Raw genomic sequence first — 22,016 nt, forward strand, 5'->3', positions numbered from 1 at the left:
GCCAAGTACCCATAGTCGTGCTCTATGACAGAAGTTGACAGGACTGGCGAAAATAGGGAATCCCTACAGAGCTTCCTTCTCAATTTGTACTTGTACGCATTCGAACAGTTCTATCGCATATCAAATTGCAATTATTTTGTTAATAATTCTTCTGACATGGGTCTAAGTATAATTAATGATATTTTAACTTGGTTAGGATTTAAATCTGAAGCTTAAAGACGATTCAAGTAGTGAAACCGACATTGACGGTATTGATTTGTTTAATTAATGAAATCGATACTTTAAAGTTGCATTTTCCAGAAAACCAGTCTAATGATCCACAAACCCCATTACAATATATTTTTACTAATGACTTAATTTCAACATTTCCGAACACAGCAATAGAACTAAGAATATTACTTACATTGCCAGTTTCAGTTGCATTTGGTGAAAGGTCCTTTTCAAAGTTAAAAATTATAAAAAAAACTATTTAAGATCAACAATGCAACAGCAAAGACTAAGTAATTTAATTTATAGCTACAGTTTCAATTGAACACGAAATCTTAGCTTGGATACAAGAAAATTGATAGCAGATTTCGCAAACATAAAGCCAAGAAGAGTTCAATTTCTGTAGATAAATATTTATATGGTTTTACACTTAAGTAAACAAAAATAACTTAGTAATAATAAATAGTTTTTTTTTGTAAAGTATTTATTTTCTTTTTTCACACCCTTATGAGACAACACTAAAGAGCCTTTCTGGCAAGCTCAGCGCAGGTAGTCGTAGTTAAACAGGGGGCAGCATAATCGGTATTGCACACGGGCGTTCAAACAGCTAGCGGCGCCCCTAGTAACGACCTTATTGCAGTGATCCTGTCAGAAAATGAACTTTGGCCATGTGAACTAAAAATCCTCACTGAAAACAAGAAGATACACAAAGCATTAAAGAAATTCGTACAGGACATAAAAATCCTAAATTAGCCTAATATTGAATTTATTAATGTCGGGTGTCAATTAAATTGTACCATACTTTTTATACATTTGCAATTATTATTCTTATTATTATTATGATAAGCTTTATATGTACGGTTACAAAATGTTTTTTTTTTTTTTTCTAATTTCGGTTAAACTTTAATTTTGTAAACTCTGTATATATTTGTCAATTCCATATTTGTTTAACGTAATTTTGTATTTTTGTACTAATGTTTCTCAGAAACTCCAAATCGATTGTGGCTATATACAAAACGTCTACAATGTACACTTATGTATATGTATTATAAATGCTATTTTGTATTGCAAATAAAAGAAATACGTATGATTATAGTCCTGATGGGGGCGCTAATCCTGTCTAATCTTTACTATCTACCTGTATTTCCCCTTCGCCAACTTTTCTTCTTATTTCCGTTTCTTTTATGGGCTATACCTTCGAGTGAGGCCCATCTATCTTAGTAGCAGACTGATGTGACTCAGTAGTTGCCTATATTATTTGTTATTATCGGAACGTATAACCATTTTTCACTTTCGCAGAACATATTACAAGAAAATGGCTCTTTGGGATCATGGTGACCCACAGCGACCATTGATGTTTGCAGAAATTTGATATGTCAATGTAATGTAAATATAATTTTTTTTTTAAATCGTGAAGTGCCACATCTATTCTATAATCACCAGCTCCCATAAGAGGTGATCCAAGAACAAAGCAATCGGTGTTGATTGCTTTGTTCTTGTGTTTTATTCATTTTTCCTGCCATTTTCTGTTAGGTGCACTAAATCATGTCAGGGAGCGTAGATATTGTCACTTTGATGCCCAGTGCCCCGAAAGAGGNTTGAAATAAATAAATAAAAAAATAAAAGAATTTGTCGGTTTTGTTTACACGTTTATTGGGCCGCATTGGAACTTGTTTTGGGCCGCATGCGGCCCGCGGGCTGGACACCCCTGGATTAGAGGTAGGTGGCTTAACTGCCTACCTCTAGTCATATTACATCCCCTACCTATTATAGCTATGGCAACCATATGTCCTTTAAGAGGACAATACTTTATTTTATTGCTCTGCCTTTTATTTTATTTTTTCTAAAATAGCCATTTTGTCCTTTATTTTGTGAACTGAAATTTCATGTATTAAAAGTTGTCACCAGTGAAAAGATGAAAGAATAGCAACAAAATGATAAGTCCTGCTGACTTAGATGGGTTGAAATTTTAAAATATTTTACAGATGTATCTCTTAAAACAATTTTAAAAATCATTGAATTTTGCTTATGTCTCCCTAAATCTAACACTACCATCAAATGAATATATCATTAGTAAACAATACTTAGACTGGTGAAAAAACCCAATTAAAATTTGAACATTTATACCAAATGCAATTCTGACACAAATTGCACAACTTTTATGAATTTTTTAAAAAGTTCATTCTTATGTAAAGTATCAAAATTAAATTTTTTAAAGTAATGATTGTTTAAAAGGCTATATATGTGCTTATATCTTATAATAAATGTTACAAAGTTTTTAATTTTAGTGAAACAAATGCAACCTGCTTTATTATGAAACAATTTCTGATTTGTCCTTTATTTTCTCCAGAAAAATACAGTCCCCATAATTATAGCCTGCAGATCATTTGGCATTAATTAAAAATTGTGTTTGTGAATTTATTGTTTATATAATCATAGTAAGTAGTGATCACTATTATATAATTTTACTCATATCTTAATTCTTTAAAAACTTTTAATTTTAATGGACTAATGTTAAGAGATTTTGATAGCTGATAGATTAATCATTACTTTTTTAACATTATAATTATTCTAAATGTTATTTTAAAAATATGAGAAATATACACAGTGATGCATTTTGAACTATTTCAACTATAGCCACTCCTGACTTTTGATCTTAATTTCTTTTTTATCTTCCAATAAAATAATTTTTAAACAGTTCTTTTTAAAAGACACAAATGATTATCATGCTTTGCTTTTTATAAAGAAAACCTGTGTTTAAATTATATTTTATTGGAAGATAGAAATAAAGTAGGACATTGTGTGACTTTATTGTATTGTGATAAAATTGAGGCAGAGCTGGAAAGAAGAAGACAACCTTTATATTTGTCAGGAACAAACAGGTGAACCTTTCACCTGCCTCCATTGAGAGACAATCCTTGACACCAGCTCCCATAAGAGGTGATCCAAGAACAAAGCAATCGGTGTTGATTGCTTTGTTCTTGTGTTTTATTCATTTTTCCTGCCATTTTCTGTTAGGTGCACTAAATCATGTCAGGGAGCGTAGATATTGTCACTTTGATGCCCAGTGCCCCGAAAGAGGTCGCATGACCCATTCTGACCCGCACCCCCTATTTTATGATTTGCTGAATCATTAATAATTATGTTTTTTTGATGTGACTCACTGCCACAAAGGAAATAGACAGAGAAAAGTTTAATAACAACATAAAAGGACTTAGCATCAGCAACACAGCCTCTGACATAGCGGACTACATCCAAAATCATAACTTTGACTAAACCTCCCAACCGCACACATTTTACCCCAAATTTTCTATTGATAACAATATTAATCTACAAGAGATGGATACCCCTTATGGTATATGTATATATACAGATGGTTCCAAGTCCGAAAACGGAGTCGGTTCTTCAATAATAGTTGATTTAAATGGTACGCACATTTATCAAGCACAATACAAACTGGAAAAGCATTGCACGGTGAATCAATCAGAATCTTGGGCAATATTGAAGGCACTTGAGTGGATTCAGCAAAACGCATGGAAATACCAGACAAACGCAATAACGATTTTTACTGATAGCAAAACAGCACTGCAGCAACTAATAAAGCTGAACGGAAACTACCCTACAATCTACAAAAGCATAAACCTTGTCAATCAGCTACAACAAAAATACAACATAACTTTAGCGTGGGTAAAAAGTCACTCAGGTAACAAAGGTAACGAAAGAGCTGATTTGTTAGCACGCACCACTCCGGTAAGATGTCCAAACTACTCCTTCAGCTCAATTCCACCAGTTTGGCTGACCAATCAAATGAGAGCACATACTCTTAAGAGCTGGCAATCCAGGTGGGAAACTTGCCCAAATGGCAGGCTCACTTATAAATTTTTGTCTAACATTCAGCACCACCAAAAGCTATCACACTTAAATGTTTCCTTTAATATGGCCCAACTGTACACGGGTCATGGCAATTTTCGTAGTTACCTTCATAGGTTCCTAAATATAACTGATGGGCTTTGCCCTTGCTCTGAAAATACTACAGAAGACCCGAAGCATATCATATTCTTCTGTCCCAACTACGCAAGACAGCGTAACGACCAGGCCCGCCGTAAGCGGGCGTGCAAGGCGTGCACCGCACGCGGGCAGCACGTCCAGGGGGCGGCAAATTGAGCGATCGGTCACGTAATATTCATAGTCATTGTCATAATACCCACCCTACTTATAGCATAGGAAATATCTTCACATGGAGAAAAAAATTCGATTGGCACACAATTACTATATTCTTATTTATATTTTAGCGTTAACAGTGCCTCTATTGGCATTTATCACAATTAAGATCCAATGCGAAACGTCTGTCGGCAGGTTGAACCATCCGGCGGCGCCCGAAAGCCAAGTACCCATAGTCGTGCGCTATTACAGAAGTTGACAGGACTGGCGAAAATAGGGAATCCCCACAGAGCTTCCTTCTCAATTTTTACTTGTACGCATTCAAACAGTTGTATCGCATATCAAATTGCAATTATTTTGTTAATAATTCTTCTGACATGGGTCTAAGTATAATTAATGATATTTTAACTTGGTTAGGATTTAAATCTGAAGCTTAAAGACGATTCAAGTAGTGAAACCGACATTGACGGTATTGATTTGTTTAATTAATGAAATCGATACTTTAAAGTTGCATTTTCCAGAAAACCAGTCTAATGATCCACAAACCCNCGCCAACTTTTCTTCTTATTTCCGTTTCTTTTATGGGCTATACCTTCGAGTGAGGCCCATCTATCTTAGTAGCAGACTGATGTGACTCAGTAGTTGCCTATATTATTTGTTATTATCGGAACGTATAACCATTTTTCACTTTCGCAGAACATATTACAAGAAAATGGCTCTTTGGGATCATGGTGACCCACAGCGACCATTGATGTTTGCAGAAATTTGATATGTCAATGTAATGTAAATATAATTTTTTTTTTAAATCGTGAAGTGCCACATCTATTCTATAATAAAAATAATTTTTTATCATTATTAATTATTTCAAATTTTTTAAATAGTTAAATTTTGAAGAAATTTTTAAGTATCTGAAAAATTCTAACATTCTAACAATTCTAAATTCAAATGTTAATAAATAATTAACTAAGTATTAGAAAGTTAACAAATATGTTTATTAAATTACAAAACAGAATGAGAAATAATATTTAAAAGAAAAAAGTGAAAAAAGTTAAATAGTTAAAATAGAATTTAACATTTAAAATGTGGGTTGAGGTGACCCACAGCGACCCCTATAGATTGTTGGCCTTTTCGACCTCAGCTGGGTTATGAAAATGAAAAACTGCTTTCTATTTTTTTTCCCATACAAATATATTGATATAAAAATAAACACAACTCATCAGAAAATTATTTTATTTTCTTTAAAGAATTCAATTTCTTTACAAATACTAGAATTGAAATTTATTTTAAACAAAAACAATACTTTCAATATATTCCTGAAAATTTTTACATTAATGCAAACATTTTTGCTTTACAAAAACAAGACAATATTTTTATTAAATAAATTAAAACAAAAACTACATTGTTATACAACTGCATATTCTCTGTAATAAAAAGAAAGTTTACTTAATCATATAACTTCATTAGAAAATATTTATGAAATAGTTATTAGATAACATCTTTTTGAAACTTATTTACTTGATATTATAAATTTTAATCATATCAATGTACTGGAATGTTTAATTTTTATTTTATTTTGTTTATTTATTAACATAAAACACATAATAAAATTTTGAAATTTGTTTTATTAGAAATCCAAAAAGTATTTTCTCTTAAACTTGATTCATTCTAACATTTATTTTGTATTGTATTTCTTATTAAATGGTAATCTTTATCTCAAGTTACAAAGTAAAATTTTTTCTTCTAATAAAGAAATACATTTCAAGTTAATCATATTGTAAAATCGCACACACAAGCTACATGTAAAGTTCACATTATAAACATATTATGAAGAAAAAATTCAATTTACACTTTTTTTTTTATGAACACTTAATTACTACAATATATCAAGCTGCATTTTCCAGAACCTTGAGCTACTTGCCCTTTTTCAGACAACCTAGTAATCCTAAGTTCCTTGGTAAGCCATCAAATCAATGTCATTCTTAATTTATCCAGTACATATCCAATCAACATGATACATGCAGACGTATCCTTGGCAGCCTTACAATGTTTCAAATTTAATAAAGATATGCAACAATTAAATTCTTTAATATCTCATACATTCATGTAACTATATCATATCAACAATTTACAAATTTTCAAAATTCTAATCATCAAAAAAACTCTTATTCCAAATTTCACTGTTGCAAAAAATTTAACTATTGTTTAATTGTTCAAAATTTAATCATCAATTTAAAGATATTATCAACAACTACTCATAAATTTTTTCTCTCTCATTGTTTCTAGTAACACAAAACATAACTTCATTAAATTTTATTGTAAAATAAAGTAATTTTACATCACTATCTCCTGTAGTTTCTGCAGCAGAAAATACTGATTACTACAAACAATTTACCAAATATGTAACATTTTAAACTTATTTTAAAACATTTAAACAATTCACAGATTAACTTATTCCTAAAGCCTTAAAATTGAAAATATTCACATCACTTTTTACAATATTTATTTACTTTTTACAATATAATTGTTACATTTTTTAATAAATTAATTTATTTAATAATTCAAACATATTATATGTAATAGTCACTTAACAAGCTTGTCAAAAGTGTTTTAAAAAATTGCTAAATAAAAGAGGCTTCTTCAATAACAAAAAAAAAATAAAATTATACATCAAAAACTTTTACATAACTCATCACAAAAATGAAATAAATAAAATTTTTATATGTAAAAATAAAACAAACAGAATATAGAATTAATGAAGTTCTTTTAATTCTAAATTAATTCAAAAATATGTTAAAAACAAATAATAAATAACATTGGGAGCACAGGATTTCTGCCAATGTTTCCAATATTCAAACACTTTACAAAATATGTCTTCATAAACAATGATAAATATGCAACTTCATAATAGAAATCATCATGCATGTTTTCATTTTTTTCTAAGTCATATTGCTTTTCTCCAATATTTTAGGACTTAAATTATTTTTGTATATATTATTATTATTTTATGAAGATCATTAATATTTAAATAAAATTAAAATTTAACATATCTGTTCAGTTTAGAAAATTTCCTTTATATATTCCTACCATTCCTGAATAAATATTTATTCTTTTTGAAACAATTCTGTAATTTGACTAATTTTTTCACCATTCTAGATTCATATTTTATATAAAACGATTTGTATATAATGATGATAGATAATATTTTGGAACTTGCATGTAGTTTGCTTGATAATTCATATATTCTGGAATTATATAATTGAACTGAAATAAATGATTTAAACCAACAGATTTTTCGAAATATAGTTGTCTTCCAAAATTGGCATTTTGATCAATAACTTTAGCGTAGGAATCAATTTCAATTTTTTGTCTTTTGTTATCCAAGAATATTTGTGGTTCATATATTACTGCTTGTTTTCTTTTATTACTGTGTAATAATGGTTTGTAAAGATTCTTTTTCATGCTATTTAATCTAAAGCAATGTTGAGTAAGATTTCTACAAGGATCAGGAATATTTTCAAAACCCCAATAATTTTTGTGGCAATCTTTATCAATTAACAGACTCCCATTTACATCACTGTTTTGTACAGTATCTAGAAACGTATTGTTATAAAATGAATCATTCCTTTTCCATTGTTCATTACTATTTGAACATGGATTAATAATTTTTTTATTCTCATTTTGTATGAATATTTCGGAAGTATTCTCAATATTTTTCCACTCATGATTAATTTTATATGATTTATTCACACTTTCATTACCAAGTTTCCTGAAACAATTCTGCTTATTTTCTGCTTGAACTAAAAATATTTCTGTAGTATCTTTTTTATTTAAAAATTTTTTTCCTCCTCCTTTTTTTAAAGATATACTTTTGCTGAAAGATTTATCTACTTTTTTCTTTTTTTCATCTTCTGATTCAGAACTGTCTGTACAAATATCAGATTCATCAACAAATAAAGTAAGATAATCTGATTGATCTTCACTGTTTGTATTGTGGAGATCTTTCTCAAATGTATATTTTGTTGTTAATTTATTATAAGTTTCTTCTTTATTGGAACTGTTTTCTTTTATACATTCTGCAAAAGAATATGCACTAGTATTTGCTGTAAGAGTTGATTCATTTTGAACAATTTTTTTCTCCTCCTGATCAACAGTATCATCTGCAATAAAATCATTTTCATTATCCTGATCACTAAATGATCTTTTTAATGAATTTACATTTTTTATTGGTCTTAGTTTAAAATGGTCTTCAAATACTTTATCTTTGGATCCAAAAATATTTTCTTTCTCAGAGTATTTTTTTAATTGATTATCAAAAATAATCTTATCTTCTAGACAGCAATTTGATAATGTATTAAATTCAAATTTGCTATTTTCTTTAATAGCAGGAGAAACTAACAACTCTTTACAGAAAACTGCATCATCTGTCTTAATAGATGTTTTCTGAAAAGACAATGGTTTTTCTATAACTTTATTTTGCATTTTTAAATCTTTGGTAAAAATAGAAATATCTTTATTAGATGAATTGCAAGATTTGTTATAAACAATAAAATTGCAATCATTATTCTTAAAATCACATGTTTCATTATTAGATTTTTTATCAATTTCCATATCTAACTTTATTTTAGGAAAGTTTTTTTCTTTCTCTGATGAATTTAATATATCAGTGTTATTTACACTGCTTATAAATTCAATTGTATCTTTTTGATTCTCTTGATCACTGAAAATTATTTTGATATTATTTATTTGCTTTTCTTCATCAGAAAAATCTAAAAAATTATCAACTGACTTTATAAAATTTGAAGATTTATTATCATCATCACTATTTCTACATAATTTCCACAGAGCACTTTCCAATTCTTCAAATGTTTCTTCACATTCTGAATATGATAAATTCTCCATTTTCTCTTATATAAAATGAATTTTATCTAAAATTATTATAAAAACATTTATTAATAAAATTACAAAATATTCATTTAAATTTAGAATAAAATTATAGTTAAAAACCATTGCAGGTATCAGTATAGATCAGGGGTCACCAAACTACGGCCCACTGCCACAGTGTACCACAAATGAGGTAAAATGTAATTACTTATATGGTAATATCATAGTTTGTAGGTAAACTTACTATGTAGAAAAAATAAAAATAAGTGTAAGTAAAAATGCCAGAAGTGGTCCAACCTGATTTTTGCATCTGACAGTAATGTAATTTTTAGGGAAAATCAGTGAAATAAAAAGTTTGGCAACTTTCTGAGACTGGATATCAGAGCATCTTTTGTGCCTGCTTAAGTACCTGCAATGAAATTTCTAAGAAAAGAGATTACAAGCTTGCTGCAGTGATCATATTTGTGTATTGGTAAATAAAGTGACATCTACAATGGCAAGCTGTAAGGTTGTGTCAGTTGTGGCTCCTGGTTTCGTGTGCTTTTTCGTATGTTATTCTTGGAATACCATTTTAGTTTACACATCCGTGGAAAGAGCTCTTCAGCCCGGTTCGTATGGTATATTAATTATATAATTTTCTTAATTAGGGTGGGAGCTAAAGGATTTTAAATTTTGCAATTTTCAGTAGGCTCTTGCGGGAGGGGGATAAATCAGAAAGGACGCGGATTTGGGGGTTGTATTTACTATATCATTTTGTATTAGATGTGTAANAGTCTTCATCCCCTTTATGAAAATGAAAATGTATTGGTAAATAAATATGTTGTCTTTATTTTGTGTGTATTCACTATACTCTATTGAACAAAGTGGTTATGTGGCACACAATCGTCATTCTCTTGGTTATGTGTCCCACTGTGAAAAAAGTTTGGTGACCTCTGATATAGATGAATAACTGATGAATAGACTGATGTGCTAAAAACTGACCTTCACTCCCTAGGGACTATCTAAGTGAAATTTTACCCAAAAAGAAAAAAACTTCATTATGTTGTTTTTAGCAAACAAAATATTAAATACAAGTTAGGCCACAATAGAGACACCAGGGCCCGCTCTAGGGGCGGATAACCCGGACATTTCTCCGGGGCGGCAAATCTAAAGGGCAGCATTTTGGTTGTGAATGTGACAAAATATTTATAAGTTGAATACTTAATTAATCAAAATTTATATTTGTCAAATTTTTTTCTGTGGCTAAAATTACCACACAATTTAAATTTCGTATTTATTATTTTTGCCAAAAAGATAAGAAAATATTTGCATTCTTTAATTCTGAAGAAAACAACCATAAAAGAGGGCTTTTGGGCAAAAGGAAAGCATAAGCAACAATGTTAAATGTTGTTCCAAACCTTAGTGTCACCTTAAAAATACTGCCGATCATACCAATAACTGTAGCTAGTGGGGGAAAGGAATTTCTCTAAATAAAAATTAATTAAAAACTTTTTATGTTCCACTACCACGCAAAATCATCTTAATAGTTTGGCCATTTTGGCCATTGCACATGAACCTGTCGATCAAGTAAACTTAAAATAGTTAATAAAATAGTTTGCAGAGCTAAAAGTGAGAAAAAAGTTTCTTTTGATTTTAATATGGTTGATGTACTTTTGTTTAGTTTTATAGAATATAAGTTTTTTGTTTGATTGTACAATAATACATTTTTGTAATATCATTAAAAATGCATCTACATAGTTAACAATTTGTAACTAGGTACTGTACAGGTATATTATAATTTTTACTGTTTTGTACTACTAGATTGTTAATTTTATATTACATGTTTCTCTCTAAATAAATTTAAGGGGCGGCAATTTGTCTTTTTGCCCGGGGCAACATAAATGCTTGAGCGGGCGCTGGAGACACACAAACGGTAAGATTGCATATGTGAATGACCCTATGGGACTTTAACAGAGTACATAGAGCATGCCCATAAAATAAACCCCAGTATGATACTTTTAAAGTCTGCGCCAAAATTCAAATTGTGCTGTACAATGACAGGGAAGAAAAAGGTTAATGTGTACCTAGGTAACCCCAATGACAGCGCTTCCGACTATTCATGGAGCCGCCGGCAGGCCGCCTTGTGCCAAATGTCACTAGTTATTGATTCACGGTAGTTTTTGAAAAAAATAAAAAAAAAAAGGAAACGTCTACTAAAAATATAGTTAAACCTAACCTAACCGCCGCCATCTTGGACTACATAGGTACACATTAACCAAGAAAAATTTATTATTCCGAACAACTTTAAGTTACAAATATTACATTATATGCGATTCTACACAATTATTTTATAATTAAAATGGTTTGATATAATTTAAATTTCAGTTTTAATAATAATTATACTTCAAAACTTAATTTATTTAATTCACACAATCGCACAATTTATATAACTGAAATATAAACTTACAAACTGAATTTTATTCGAAGACGTCCAACGGATTAACCTAGTTGGATGTTTAAACACGTGTGTTAACATACAGCAAAACACAAATCGCGCCATTACTAGTATTTCATAAGTTGCCAACTCAAGTTGGCGAATAAAAATTAGTCTAAAGAAATCTATTTTATTCATTTTATTTCTAAAAGATTTATTTTGTGAACTAATTTATAACTAAAAATATTCTTTGAATTTCAATATTAAAAATTAATATTTTCTTTCTAACCCGTTTACTTTGGGGAAAACCTTTCCTACTGATAGACTATATTACAATACAGTATTAAATTAAATCAAAGCGAATATATTGAATAAATAACCATGGATATTAAAATTCTGAATTCTATCTTCACTTAAAATTACTAAGGAAATTTTATAATTGTAGTAATAACATTTTGCATTCGACTTCAACTAGTTTGGTTCTTTAAATATTATCGATTTCCAAAAAAAAATAATAATAATAAATAGAAATATTTTAATTTTCATTTAAATAACACGCTACATTGTACATAATTATCTACGATTGTTTAATATTTATTAAATCCTCCATAATGGGTTCGGCTCGGCTAGGCCCACAATAGCACGCTGGATGATGAGGAACGGGGACCGACATATTGTATGCGGGATAGGCCATCTCTGAAAAATTCTAGGAGTTGATCGCCCGAATTTGATCTCAGTTCTCCCAGAGTAGGCTGATGCCTTATGTCCTCAGCCATCTGGTTGTCAACTAAATGATTTTATGGGAAGTATTTTTTTATGGCTGATATCTTAGAAACTATAAAATATTAGACGGCCGGATGGCCGAGCGGTCAAGGATTCGACGGATTCGATCGTTCTAAGACCCATTCGGATTCGATCCCAGGTCCCCCAGAGCGGTAGGCTCTGGGGGACCCGGGATCAAATCCTAATGGGGAGAAAAATTCCCAGGAATTTTTCGAAGGGTAGTCCGTCCGCATATGTCGAGTCCCGTCCCTCACCACCCGGCCGCCCCATTGCGTGCCTGGCCGAACCCATAATGCGCTTGCTGAAAGAGGCCCTCTTAGTGCCCACAGGGCTGAAAGTTTTAAAAAACTATAAAATATTAATATAAAATTATTTTATATAGTTATTTACGTTTTTATTATATAATTAGTCCATCATTTATTTTAAAAAAATACATGTTATTATAATAATTGAACTTATATCAATATAATAATATAAATATTTCATAATTTATCAGTTTTCTATTTTTATTAAATCATAATTGAATTAAACGATTGTTAAATATTTTAAGAAAACGAAATTAAATCATCGTAATTTCAGTTCGTGAAAAATTTAGTCTACATAATTGAATAATTTACAGGTATTTTATAAATTTATTACGCAAAAAAATATGTAAATAATGAAATCAAGTTCTAATATAATTTTAATATAAGATAGAACAATGTCTTCATCATCTTTGGAAAGTATTAATTTGAAGAAGATCGAATGGGGAGTTGAAGATAAATTTGAAGAATTACAAATGAAACTAAAACTTAAAGGTTTTTATGTTTTAATTGTTTATGACTATTTACGAAGATAAACATTTCTATTGATACAATCTATATAAATATTACGATGTTATTTGATTAAAGAAGAAAATTTAAAAATGCATAGTTAGTTTATGATTTGTTTGTATAGAATTATTTTCTGGTTAATAGAAAAACGCACAGAAAGTGGAATCCATAGATTTTAATTTTAATTAACCCCCTCGTAACGAGAAAAATTGCTCCTTAATATAATAAAAGTAAAAATTATTATTATTATTTTTTTTACTTTTTATTTTGCAATGTCCTTCCTATCTACAGTAGAATAATATAAATATTTAAATTACTTTTATACATATTTCAAATCAAATAGCTTATTTGACACATCGTTGAAAACTACGCAATGAAATGAAATATATAAACTACGTTATCGAAAATCTTTCTTAATTTAATAATGATTTGCATCCGCAACTATTTGAAAAGTTAAGCAGTAAAAGGAAAAAACTTCTCCTTTGCTGATTTAGGTGTCATTTTTAGCAATTAGAATTCGGCTGTGAATAATATGTTAGAGTAAAAATTAGAAAGAATTTGTATGCCAGGATTATCATCTCGTCCAGGTAGATGTCGACGACTATTTTTATTTTGCTTTTTCTCCCCTATAGGCCATTTTTCTGTACCCATCACAGGTTCGAATAGGACTACAATGAGGCTGTGAGATGTAAAATACGGAGACCGACTTATTCAAAACATACCATTCCCAAATAATTCCTGGGATTGATTGCCCGAATTCGATCTCGAGTCTTCCTAAGTGGTAAACTAATGTCTTAACTGCCTTGGCAATTCGGCAGTCTCTATTTTTTTGTTTAAACATATCAATTCTTTTCCCACAAAGGTTTGTTTATCAAACCATGTTATTTAGGCATTCCATAAGTTACTATTGGAACAGCACACTGTTAGCAGGCGCAAAACAACTACTGCACTTAAGGGTTTTTGTGGGTACCAAGCTTGAACCTTCAGTCCATTTAACTAGAAATCTGATTGGTTGACCGATTACCAATTAAAATCTATGTGCATGAAAGTAAATATAAATAATAACATTTTAGGCAAAATAACAAAATAGGAGCTTCTACAGACAGTGAATTCAAATCTTTGGTAATTTAGCTTCAAGATCTTGTTGGCTGCTCAGAAACCAATATAAATTGCGTTTTCTTAAAAATAAGCAGATGTTTTTTTTGTAGGTAAATAGTAAAATTTGAATCTGGAGTCCATTCGTCTTGAAATGTCGTAAATAGTCCATAATTCTGTGAAAATAGTTCTGTTCAGTGATGGTCTTTTATTTTTAAAAAACTCAAACGAAATTTGAATATCGATTATTACAGATAAATGAAATATATTCTGATTGAAATATTTCTTCGTAATCTCATAAAAGCAGAAATCTGAGAAAAAATCAAAATTCCTAAGAAAGGAGAAGTAATATATAAATAATAATATAGAATATCAAATTTTCCGGACAACACCGGGTAGCTCCGCTAGTTCTTAATAAAATATTTAATAATAACAGCATAAATAACTTATGCTACTATTATTTTCAGTTTTTCATATTTACATCAAATGATTTATTTTCCAATTTTATTTGACTGTTATTAAATAAAACTAGAAAGATTAACGTAAAACAAACTGTAACTGACTTCTTTACATAAAGAATAATGAAGTGTAATTATTTCTAATAATTTCAGAAAGACGTCAGGAAGAGTTCAGAGAAAACTCTAAAATTGAAAAAGAAGAAAGAAGAAAAGAAATAATTGAGCGACGTCAAAGCAACAAATCGTTAAGAGTTAATATTCAAAAAGTGTTACACGTAAGCATAACTTAAATTCTGTGAAAAAATATAATTAAAAAAATACATAATTTTATAATTTAATTTATAATATAATATTTTTTTAGCCCCATCCAATAATTATCAATAAAGCTTTGCGAAATGAAAAAGCGAAATGTCTTGCTTTCAATCGAATGACTGCTCCAGTAAGATCTTAATTCTTCTAGTTAATTTATTTTTATTGTAAACATTCGTTTATTACCTTGAAATTCATAAGAAGAAGATAAAACTTATAAAATTAATATATATTTATTGCTTACACTGAAAAAACTAAGAAATAGAAGAAAATATTTCAAGTATTAGTATAGTTCTATATTTGATTAATATTTGACACATTTTCTATTTAAGTTATTATTATTTAACTTATACTCGTATTATTACTAAATTTACATCCATCTAGCTATATATATAGTAAAACATGTCTAAAACAGAAGCTGAGTAAATGGAAACCTGCCTAAATAAAAAAACTTCCTCAAAACGAAAGAGATTTTCTCTGTTAAGTCTTATAATAAACCGAAAACCTGTCCAACGCGGGAACGAAAAGGTTTTTGGGCACTGAGAGCATAGCTTAACTTGAATAAAGCATAAAATTATTATTCCACTTGTAGACAAATAAGTAAAATCGATCTAATTAGAAATTCAGAAACCAATAGGAAAAAATGTACGTAAAAATTTTATCGAACTCTTATATAGAAAACATGTAATATGAATCGTGTTTTGCTTATTGTTACTTTGTATGAACAAAGTAATAAAAGCGTTGAAGTATATTATTACAACCGTTCACTTGTAAACTGTCATTTTTTTTCAATGTCTGTTAAAAACGATCCAACAGAATGCTCTTTCAATATTCAAAATAACAGCATCATTGTCCATTGATGTTTTTCTGCTTGGAAAGAACGAAGCGCATGTCCACAAAAAGTTTTTTAAATTTCGTTGCAATGTCGAATAAAGTTATGTATTCATACTATATTAGCATTATTAATTTAGTCAAAATTAAGTTCTTCAGAGTTGCAGGATATTCCAAAAATTCCTGTTTACAATTTTTTCTATGAAAACCCCTATTTTATTGTATAATACAGCAAAATATATACAAAAAGTATATACTGTTCTAACTATATCCACTATATAGTAAGTAGTATACCGTGTTTCCCCGAAAATAAGACAGTGTCTTATATTAATTTTTGCTCTAAAAAATGCGCTAGGTCTTATTTTCAGGGAATGTCTTATTTTTTCCAGGAAGAAGAATTCACATTTATTATTGAACAAAAAAATTTCCAAGTCGAANTTAACTCTTTCCGCCCTGTGGGCACTAAGAGAGCCTCTTTTAGCATGCCCATTATAGGTTCGACCAAGCCCACAATGGAGCAACCGGATGGTGAGGGACTGGGACCGACATATCCGGACGAACCACCCCTAAAAAATAAATTCCTAGGGTTTCGGTGGTGGGCTTTACCCAAACCGCTCGACCATTCGGCCGTCAATTGATAATTTTGTTATCAAGATAAACTATAACTTTATAATTCCAAGTTTCAAAGTATTATGACTTTAAAGTATGACCTATAAAGTACTTTAAAATATTTTAATACTAAAACATGAAATCAATTAAGTGTAATAAATGTTTTAACAGTCAGTCAGCATATATAAGAATTTAATAAAAATAATATAAAATATAAGACAAAAAGTGATTTATTTTTCATTGATTTCTCATTCCAATAAGAAAAATGAAAGCATTTGATAAATAACTTTTATATTAGATTCCTTTCTTCAGATACATTCTTTATCAGTAGCACCAGTAAATAGAAATATTTTTTTTTCTTATTAGGTTATAATTAATTAATTTTAAAACATTGAAAATATTTTCTAAAATAGATTGAAACTAATTGATTTTCCAATCGATCAGTGAAATTTGTACATGATTTCCGATAAACCGACAGATTCTGTTACAGAAATTACTAAAATGTAACATTACAATATCAAAAGAAAGTAGTGTTATTTTATTAGTCTCTAGCATTGGAATCTGGCACTGATATAAATATTTATTATCAAAGTATAAGATCATCTAAGATACTCATGGCTAAAATCAGAAATAATAATCACTATAACAATCCTATTTAATTTCTGTTAATGAATAATTGATTTTATTAACGTTTAACTAAAAATTTGTGAAAATATTAACTATCTTCCAATATATCTTCCAAAGGGATCTTCCAATAGGATAGTAGGAGGCAAACTGGCCCTTATTTAGGTGTTACACACGCAAACAATACCCGTAAACTCTATTCCAGTACGTTAGTTAGGTGCGAACCTACGACCCGCAGTGGTTTTACCCATTTATCCACAGTTGCGAAATTAAATTAATCCAAATACAAAGAATCCAAATTTCTTGCGCATATGAACTCTAAACTTTTCCTGGAGATATGCTTGCAGAACTTCTCATTTTATATGCTTACATGTCTGAAAAATAGTTTTAAAAAAATTAATTTTAGAATTGTAGATTTATATAACATTTATGCAAAAAAAAGCGATATTTCTCTACACTACACTATATGTTTATATTAATGTTTGTAAAGTAACTAATGTCACTATGAAAATGAACATTGTACCGAACACTTGATGGTACATTTTGTTTTAATCAAAAATTACATTACGTGCATATCGGCATATATTTGCATTATGAACTTGATCAAAGCTATCTAATTTATCTAATGTAATTAGATTATTGAAATCATTATCTTTATTAATTTATGTAGACGACTTAATAATTAATTATAATTAATGCAATATTTGGAATTATTTACTTATTTATATTCAATACTATAACCGTCAAAATCTGCTGCTCTACGCCCGGGCCTTACTGGTGTTTCTAAACACCAAGCAGCTAAGTAGTAGTTTTGTTTTAATATATTAAAAACATAAAGTAAATGCGAATTTTGCAGATAGAGATAAAGTAATTAGAGACTAGACATTTTCTGTTTTCGATCATTTATTCATTTATTTAATTATATTCAAAAACAGCATCACACTCTGGAGGTGTCTGAATTAAGAGTACCCAGCTTTTTTATATATATATATATATTATTAATGTGGATGGCTTTTATTGAACTTGAGGTTTCTGTTGTCAAAGGATGGAAATCTGCCAAATCCAAAACTGATTTTTTCTCATTAATAGTGCAATTACCATATGCGGGTGGTTTTATCAAAGAGTATCATCAGCAATTGGTATAAGTGTATAAATGTTGATACTGCTGGATGATCATTTCTCCCATCAGCTTGACGAATTGTACTAACGTAAAAAATAAAATATATCCTCTCCACCTCAAATTAGTAGTGGCTTGCCCCTGTATGTCGTACTTTTCCGTTAACAATAGTCATTCCGGTCATCTATCTAATAGCTTTCAGGGGAAAAGTTTTGAATTGAAATAACGTGACTTCCGGTTTGCATCAAAAGTTCGTATATAGTTAATCGGAACCTCCTCCTGCACCTAAGGTTTCCATAACTGGTCTCGTCTTTCATCTATCTAACTCCGTTCTCGAGATTAAGGAAAGACAAACCGACGACAGTGAGAATTTACAGGTCTGAAATTTTTTTCAAATTTCAACCCAAAAAATAATCCAGTTGATGCAGATTCTTTAATTTACCTTATATCAAGTGGATCTTGACTAATTTTTCCCGTTAAAACATGTCTGTAATTGCAGTCATATAGAAACTACTGAATCAGATCTATAGTCTAGATCAGGGGTGGCCAACCTTTTGCATACTATGCGCAAAATTTTTGACAGACGAGTTCAGATGCGCCATATAACTCGAACACTTTTTATACAGTCTTACGTTCAATGTTAGGGTTGATAAATAGAGATAAGAATAAATCTGCTTCGCTTATGGGAGAAAAGGGAATAACTTAATCACGCAATTGAATTAATTAATTTATGAAAGTTTATTGAAGCACCAATTTACAATAGTCAGCAATGATCTCTTGTACGAGAGGGTGATTGCTTCATTATTTCTGGCAGTGCTATAGCTGCCAGAGACTCGTTTGGTGAAGATTACTCTCCACCACAATTATTGGCATTAAGAACGAGATCAGCTTGGAATAACTTTAATCACAATAAATGTTTTCGGCCATTTACAGGCCTGTAAACTGATCGGAAATAAAGATCGCAAGACTCAAAATACATGCATACACTGTAATTTACTATGTGGAGAATACTCATTTTATCTGCAAAATAGACTGTAACGAATTGTGCAACAAATGAACTTGCCAAGACAGATTATAAAAAATTTATTTTTCTATATAATATTCTTAATCGCAAAAAAGCCAAATCTGGCAATTTTGCTCAGAACTAACTGAAGCGCCACTTTTAATTGTCCAATGCGCCACGTTTGGCGCATGCGCCACCTTTTGGCCACCCCTGGTCTAGATCAAAGTGACTCGGAGACCCTCAGCTGTTGAAGAGTTAAAAAATTTTTAAGCATCCTGCTTTGTTTGAATCCAGAGCAAGAACAGCTTGATAATGTTCCCATTTAATGATGCCATCATTCAAACCCTAAATAAATATATAAATTGCTGTTAAAAAATATATGATTTAAATAAGTATAAAAAATTAGATCATACGTAAATTATGTCCATTAATAAGCCGATTTCTGATTGTTTTTATGAGATGAGGACTATCAGAAAAATATTAAAATTCTTATGTTGTTGTCATCTGAAAGATGCATGAAATAATATTTAGCATCAGCTAAAACAAAATATCACAAAATTCTGTAAAACAGCTTCAATAAACAAATTACCATCAAATTTTTAAGCTTACCTAATTTTCCATTTACTCCCAGAAACTTCCGCATACTTCTGTTAGTATCATTCCAGTCTTTAATAATAAAGTGGGGTGCAAAATGTCTTTCAAAAACAAAATCAGTTTATTTGTAAAGTCTGTCTTCTCTAAGGAATCATTCGCCGCCACTTCAGTAATAATTCCGATCTTTAGATCCTTTAAATAAACTTACTTTCTCTGAACATGTGGCGAATCCAGCATTTCATCCAATCACAAACCATGTTTTGCCCATCGTTAAACAGCACGTTTCGCACTAAGAAAGGCAATTTAACACTAAAAAATAAAGGAAATATTGTACCAAAATACTTTTCGTACGTAGTCATAAATCATAATTAAACAAAATAACTATATTTTTAATGCATATGAATATAATAGAACACAGTTACACGCGAAAACAACCAACTACGATTATTGCGCTCTCTAATAGATAATATGTTACCAAATAAATAACCTTGGACGGTTTTGAAACAAATCGCCCTCATCTTTCCTTCTTACATCGTGGTTAAGACCAAGTATAGTAAGTTGGTTACTTAGATGCTTGTCATTTAGAAGCACCCATTGATTAATCGATAGGAGTATCGAACTGTTAAAAGTGACAAGTAAATTGGCATAGCAAACATCTAATTTGCATATCTATTTATTCGTCATTTTTAATTGCTAAGTACTATCTAAGAGTGAATACATTACTTGCAGATTTTATAAAAACTACGTTTGAAGGAAACTTATTTTAAATCGGTTCTGAGAAACTTCCAATCAATTTGATTTTTGACAAAATCGCCATGTAAAGTTTTATAGTTTTATACATTATATATTATTGTAAAATGCCCTATAAAAATATCTTATTATTACTGTTTTATTTTCATTATCTCAGCTAAGATATAACACAAAGTTTGGCTGAGATTTTTAAACTATGTTACTAATTGTTTCTATATAATCATGTGTTTGCATATAGATCTACTGAATATGGTCAGTTTAAAATTCATTTATATTTCCATTAAAATTAATTATTTCTTATAACAAAAAAAAACAATCGGATTTGTATTTTTCAATGAGAACAAATTAAATTTTAAAATGAAAGTCATTTATTCTTAAAAAGTATGACTTTTTAAACATAATTATGAATGATACGGATGTAATGGATCTTGAATGTATATCATTTTGCTGTCGTAGCTAAGGAACAAAACTATATAGGAATTGAATAAGATGAAATAGAATTAAAAAAGTCCGAAAATTCAAACATTACGTCATATGGCTTCTCGCAATTTTTATTATTTTATTTATTTACTAGCTGTTACCCGCGGCTTCGCTCGCGCGGATTTTGCAAGTAAACCCTGTTTACATTCAATATTTCAACAACCATAGTAATTGTTATTTAACACCTACCGCTGAGAATGATGAGAATTTCCGAAAATCAAACGAACTGCTTTTAATTTGATAACTTTTCTGGAACGTTTACAATCGTTCTATAATCGAACCAATATGCAAAAAGAAATTTGAATTTAAAACGGTTCGAACATTGGTTAAAAAAATCAAAATATATAAAAAATATTTATAACAATGTCTGAAATGTTATCAATTTAATACACCTAAGTACTCAATGAAGACTAAACGTAGTTAAAAACAAAAAATTGCATCTAAAATAGTACAGTAGAAGCCATTCTTCGGGTTANGAACATTGGTTAAAAAAATCAAAATATATAAAAAATATTTATAACAATGTCTGAAATGTTATCAATTTAATACACCTAAGTACTCAATGAAGACTAAACGTAATTAAAAACAAAAAATTGCATCTAAAATAGTACAGTAGAAGCCGTTCTTCGGGTTAAACTTTAATGCTCTCCCTCTCCTCCCGCGGAGGAATTTCGAAAAATCCCTTCTTAGTGTGCGTTTTCATGATGTACCCTAACTGTTTATCAAATTTCACCTCTAGGTTCTGGAACTTTCTAGAAAAAACTGGAACATTTTCATCGAAGCGTCATCACATTTTCGAAGTCAACCACTTTCAAACCCCATATCTCTCACACCCTTATAGCTATCCAGACGCAATCACCATAGTGCACGATGGGAGACTTGGGCTACT

At 29.9% G+C, this 22,016-nt stretch overlaps 2 protein-coding genes and 1 long non-coding RNA gene across 5 annotated transcripts in view; 1 reads left to right on the forward strand and 2 right to left on the reverse strand.

Annotated features, from left to right (window-relative positions):
• The window catches only part of LOC111623421 (iron-sulfur protein NUBPL-like), a 41,921-nt gene extending 30,127 nt beyond the window's left edge, over nt 1-11,794 (reverse strand). For both annotated transcript variants that reach the window (XM_023365990.1, XM_023365991.1), the window contains exon 1: nt 11,696-11,794. In XM_023365990.1, coding sequence (XP_023221758.1) covers nt 11,696-11,788 — 93 coding nt within the window. In that variant the 5' untranslated portion in view covers nt 11,789-11,794. The remainder of the gene's footprint in view (nt 1-11,695) is intronic.
• Nucleotides 11,795-12,933: 1,139 nt separating this feature from the next.
• LOC111623422 lies at nt 12,934-15,351 on the forward strand. 2 transcript variants are annotated; one of them, XM_023365993.1, is made up of 4 exons: nt 12,934-13,064; nt 13,138-13,242; nt 14,964-15,085; nt 15,172-15,350. In XM_023365993.1, exons 2-4 carry the CDS (start codon nt 13,146-13,148, stop codon nt 15,259-15,261), a joined length of 309 nt encoding a protein of 102 aa, XP_023221761.1. In that variant the 5' UTR covers nt 12,934-13,064; nt 13,138-13,145; the 3' UTR covers nt 15,262-15,350. The 2 variants fall into 2 exon arrangements, with proteins under 2 accessions (XP_023221761.1, XP_023221762.1); XM_023365994.1 differs by having other exon boundaries at nt 13,008-13,064; nt 13,142-13,242; nt 15,172-15,351.
• A 3,957-nt stretch (nt 15,352-19,308) lies between these two features.
• LOC111623423 lies at nt 19,309-21,375 on the reverse strand. The gene is made up of 4 exons (XR_002756436.1): nt 21,317-21,375; nt 19,913-20,206; nt 19,717-19,807; nt 19,309-19,648 (listed from the first exon to the last, which is right to left on the reverse strand). It is a non-coding gene; the product is annotated as an uncharacterized LOC111623423 (long non-coding RNA).
• Nucleotides 21,376-22,016: the final 641 nt, after the last annotated feature.

This window comes from Centruroides sculpturatus, unplaced genomic scaffold (genome assembly GCF_000671375.1).
Source record: "Centruroides sculpturatus isolate CEXI.00-Female unplaced genomic scaffold, Cexi_2.0 scaffold190, whole genome shotgun sequence".
Taxonomy (NCBI): domain Eukaryota; kingdom Metazoa; phylum Arthropoda; class Arachnida; order Scorpiones; family Buthidae; genus Centruroides; species Centruroides sculpturatus.

Excerpts from the sequence above, each read along its gene's own strand:
- LOC111623422 (XM_023365993.1), top strand. The coding sequence starts at position 13,146 with ATGTCTTCATCATCTTTGGAAAGTATTAATTTGAAGAAGATCGAATGG. Across the intron at positions 13,243-14,963 it reads AATGAAACTAAAACTTAAAG|AAAGACGTCAGGAAGAGTTC; the intron begins GTTTTTATGTTT and ends TAATAATTTCAG. Across the intron at positions 15,086-15,171 it reads ATATTCAAAAAGTGTTACAC|CCCCATCCAATAATTATCAA; the intron begins GTAAGCATAACT and ends ATATTTTTTTAG.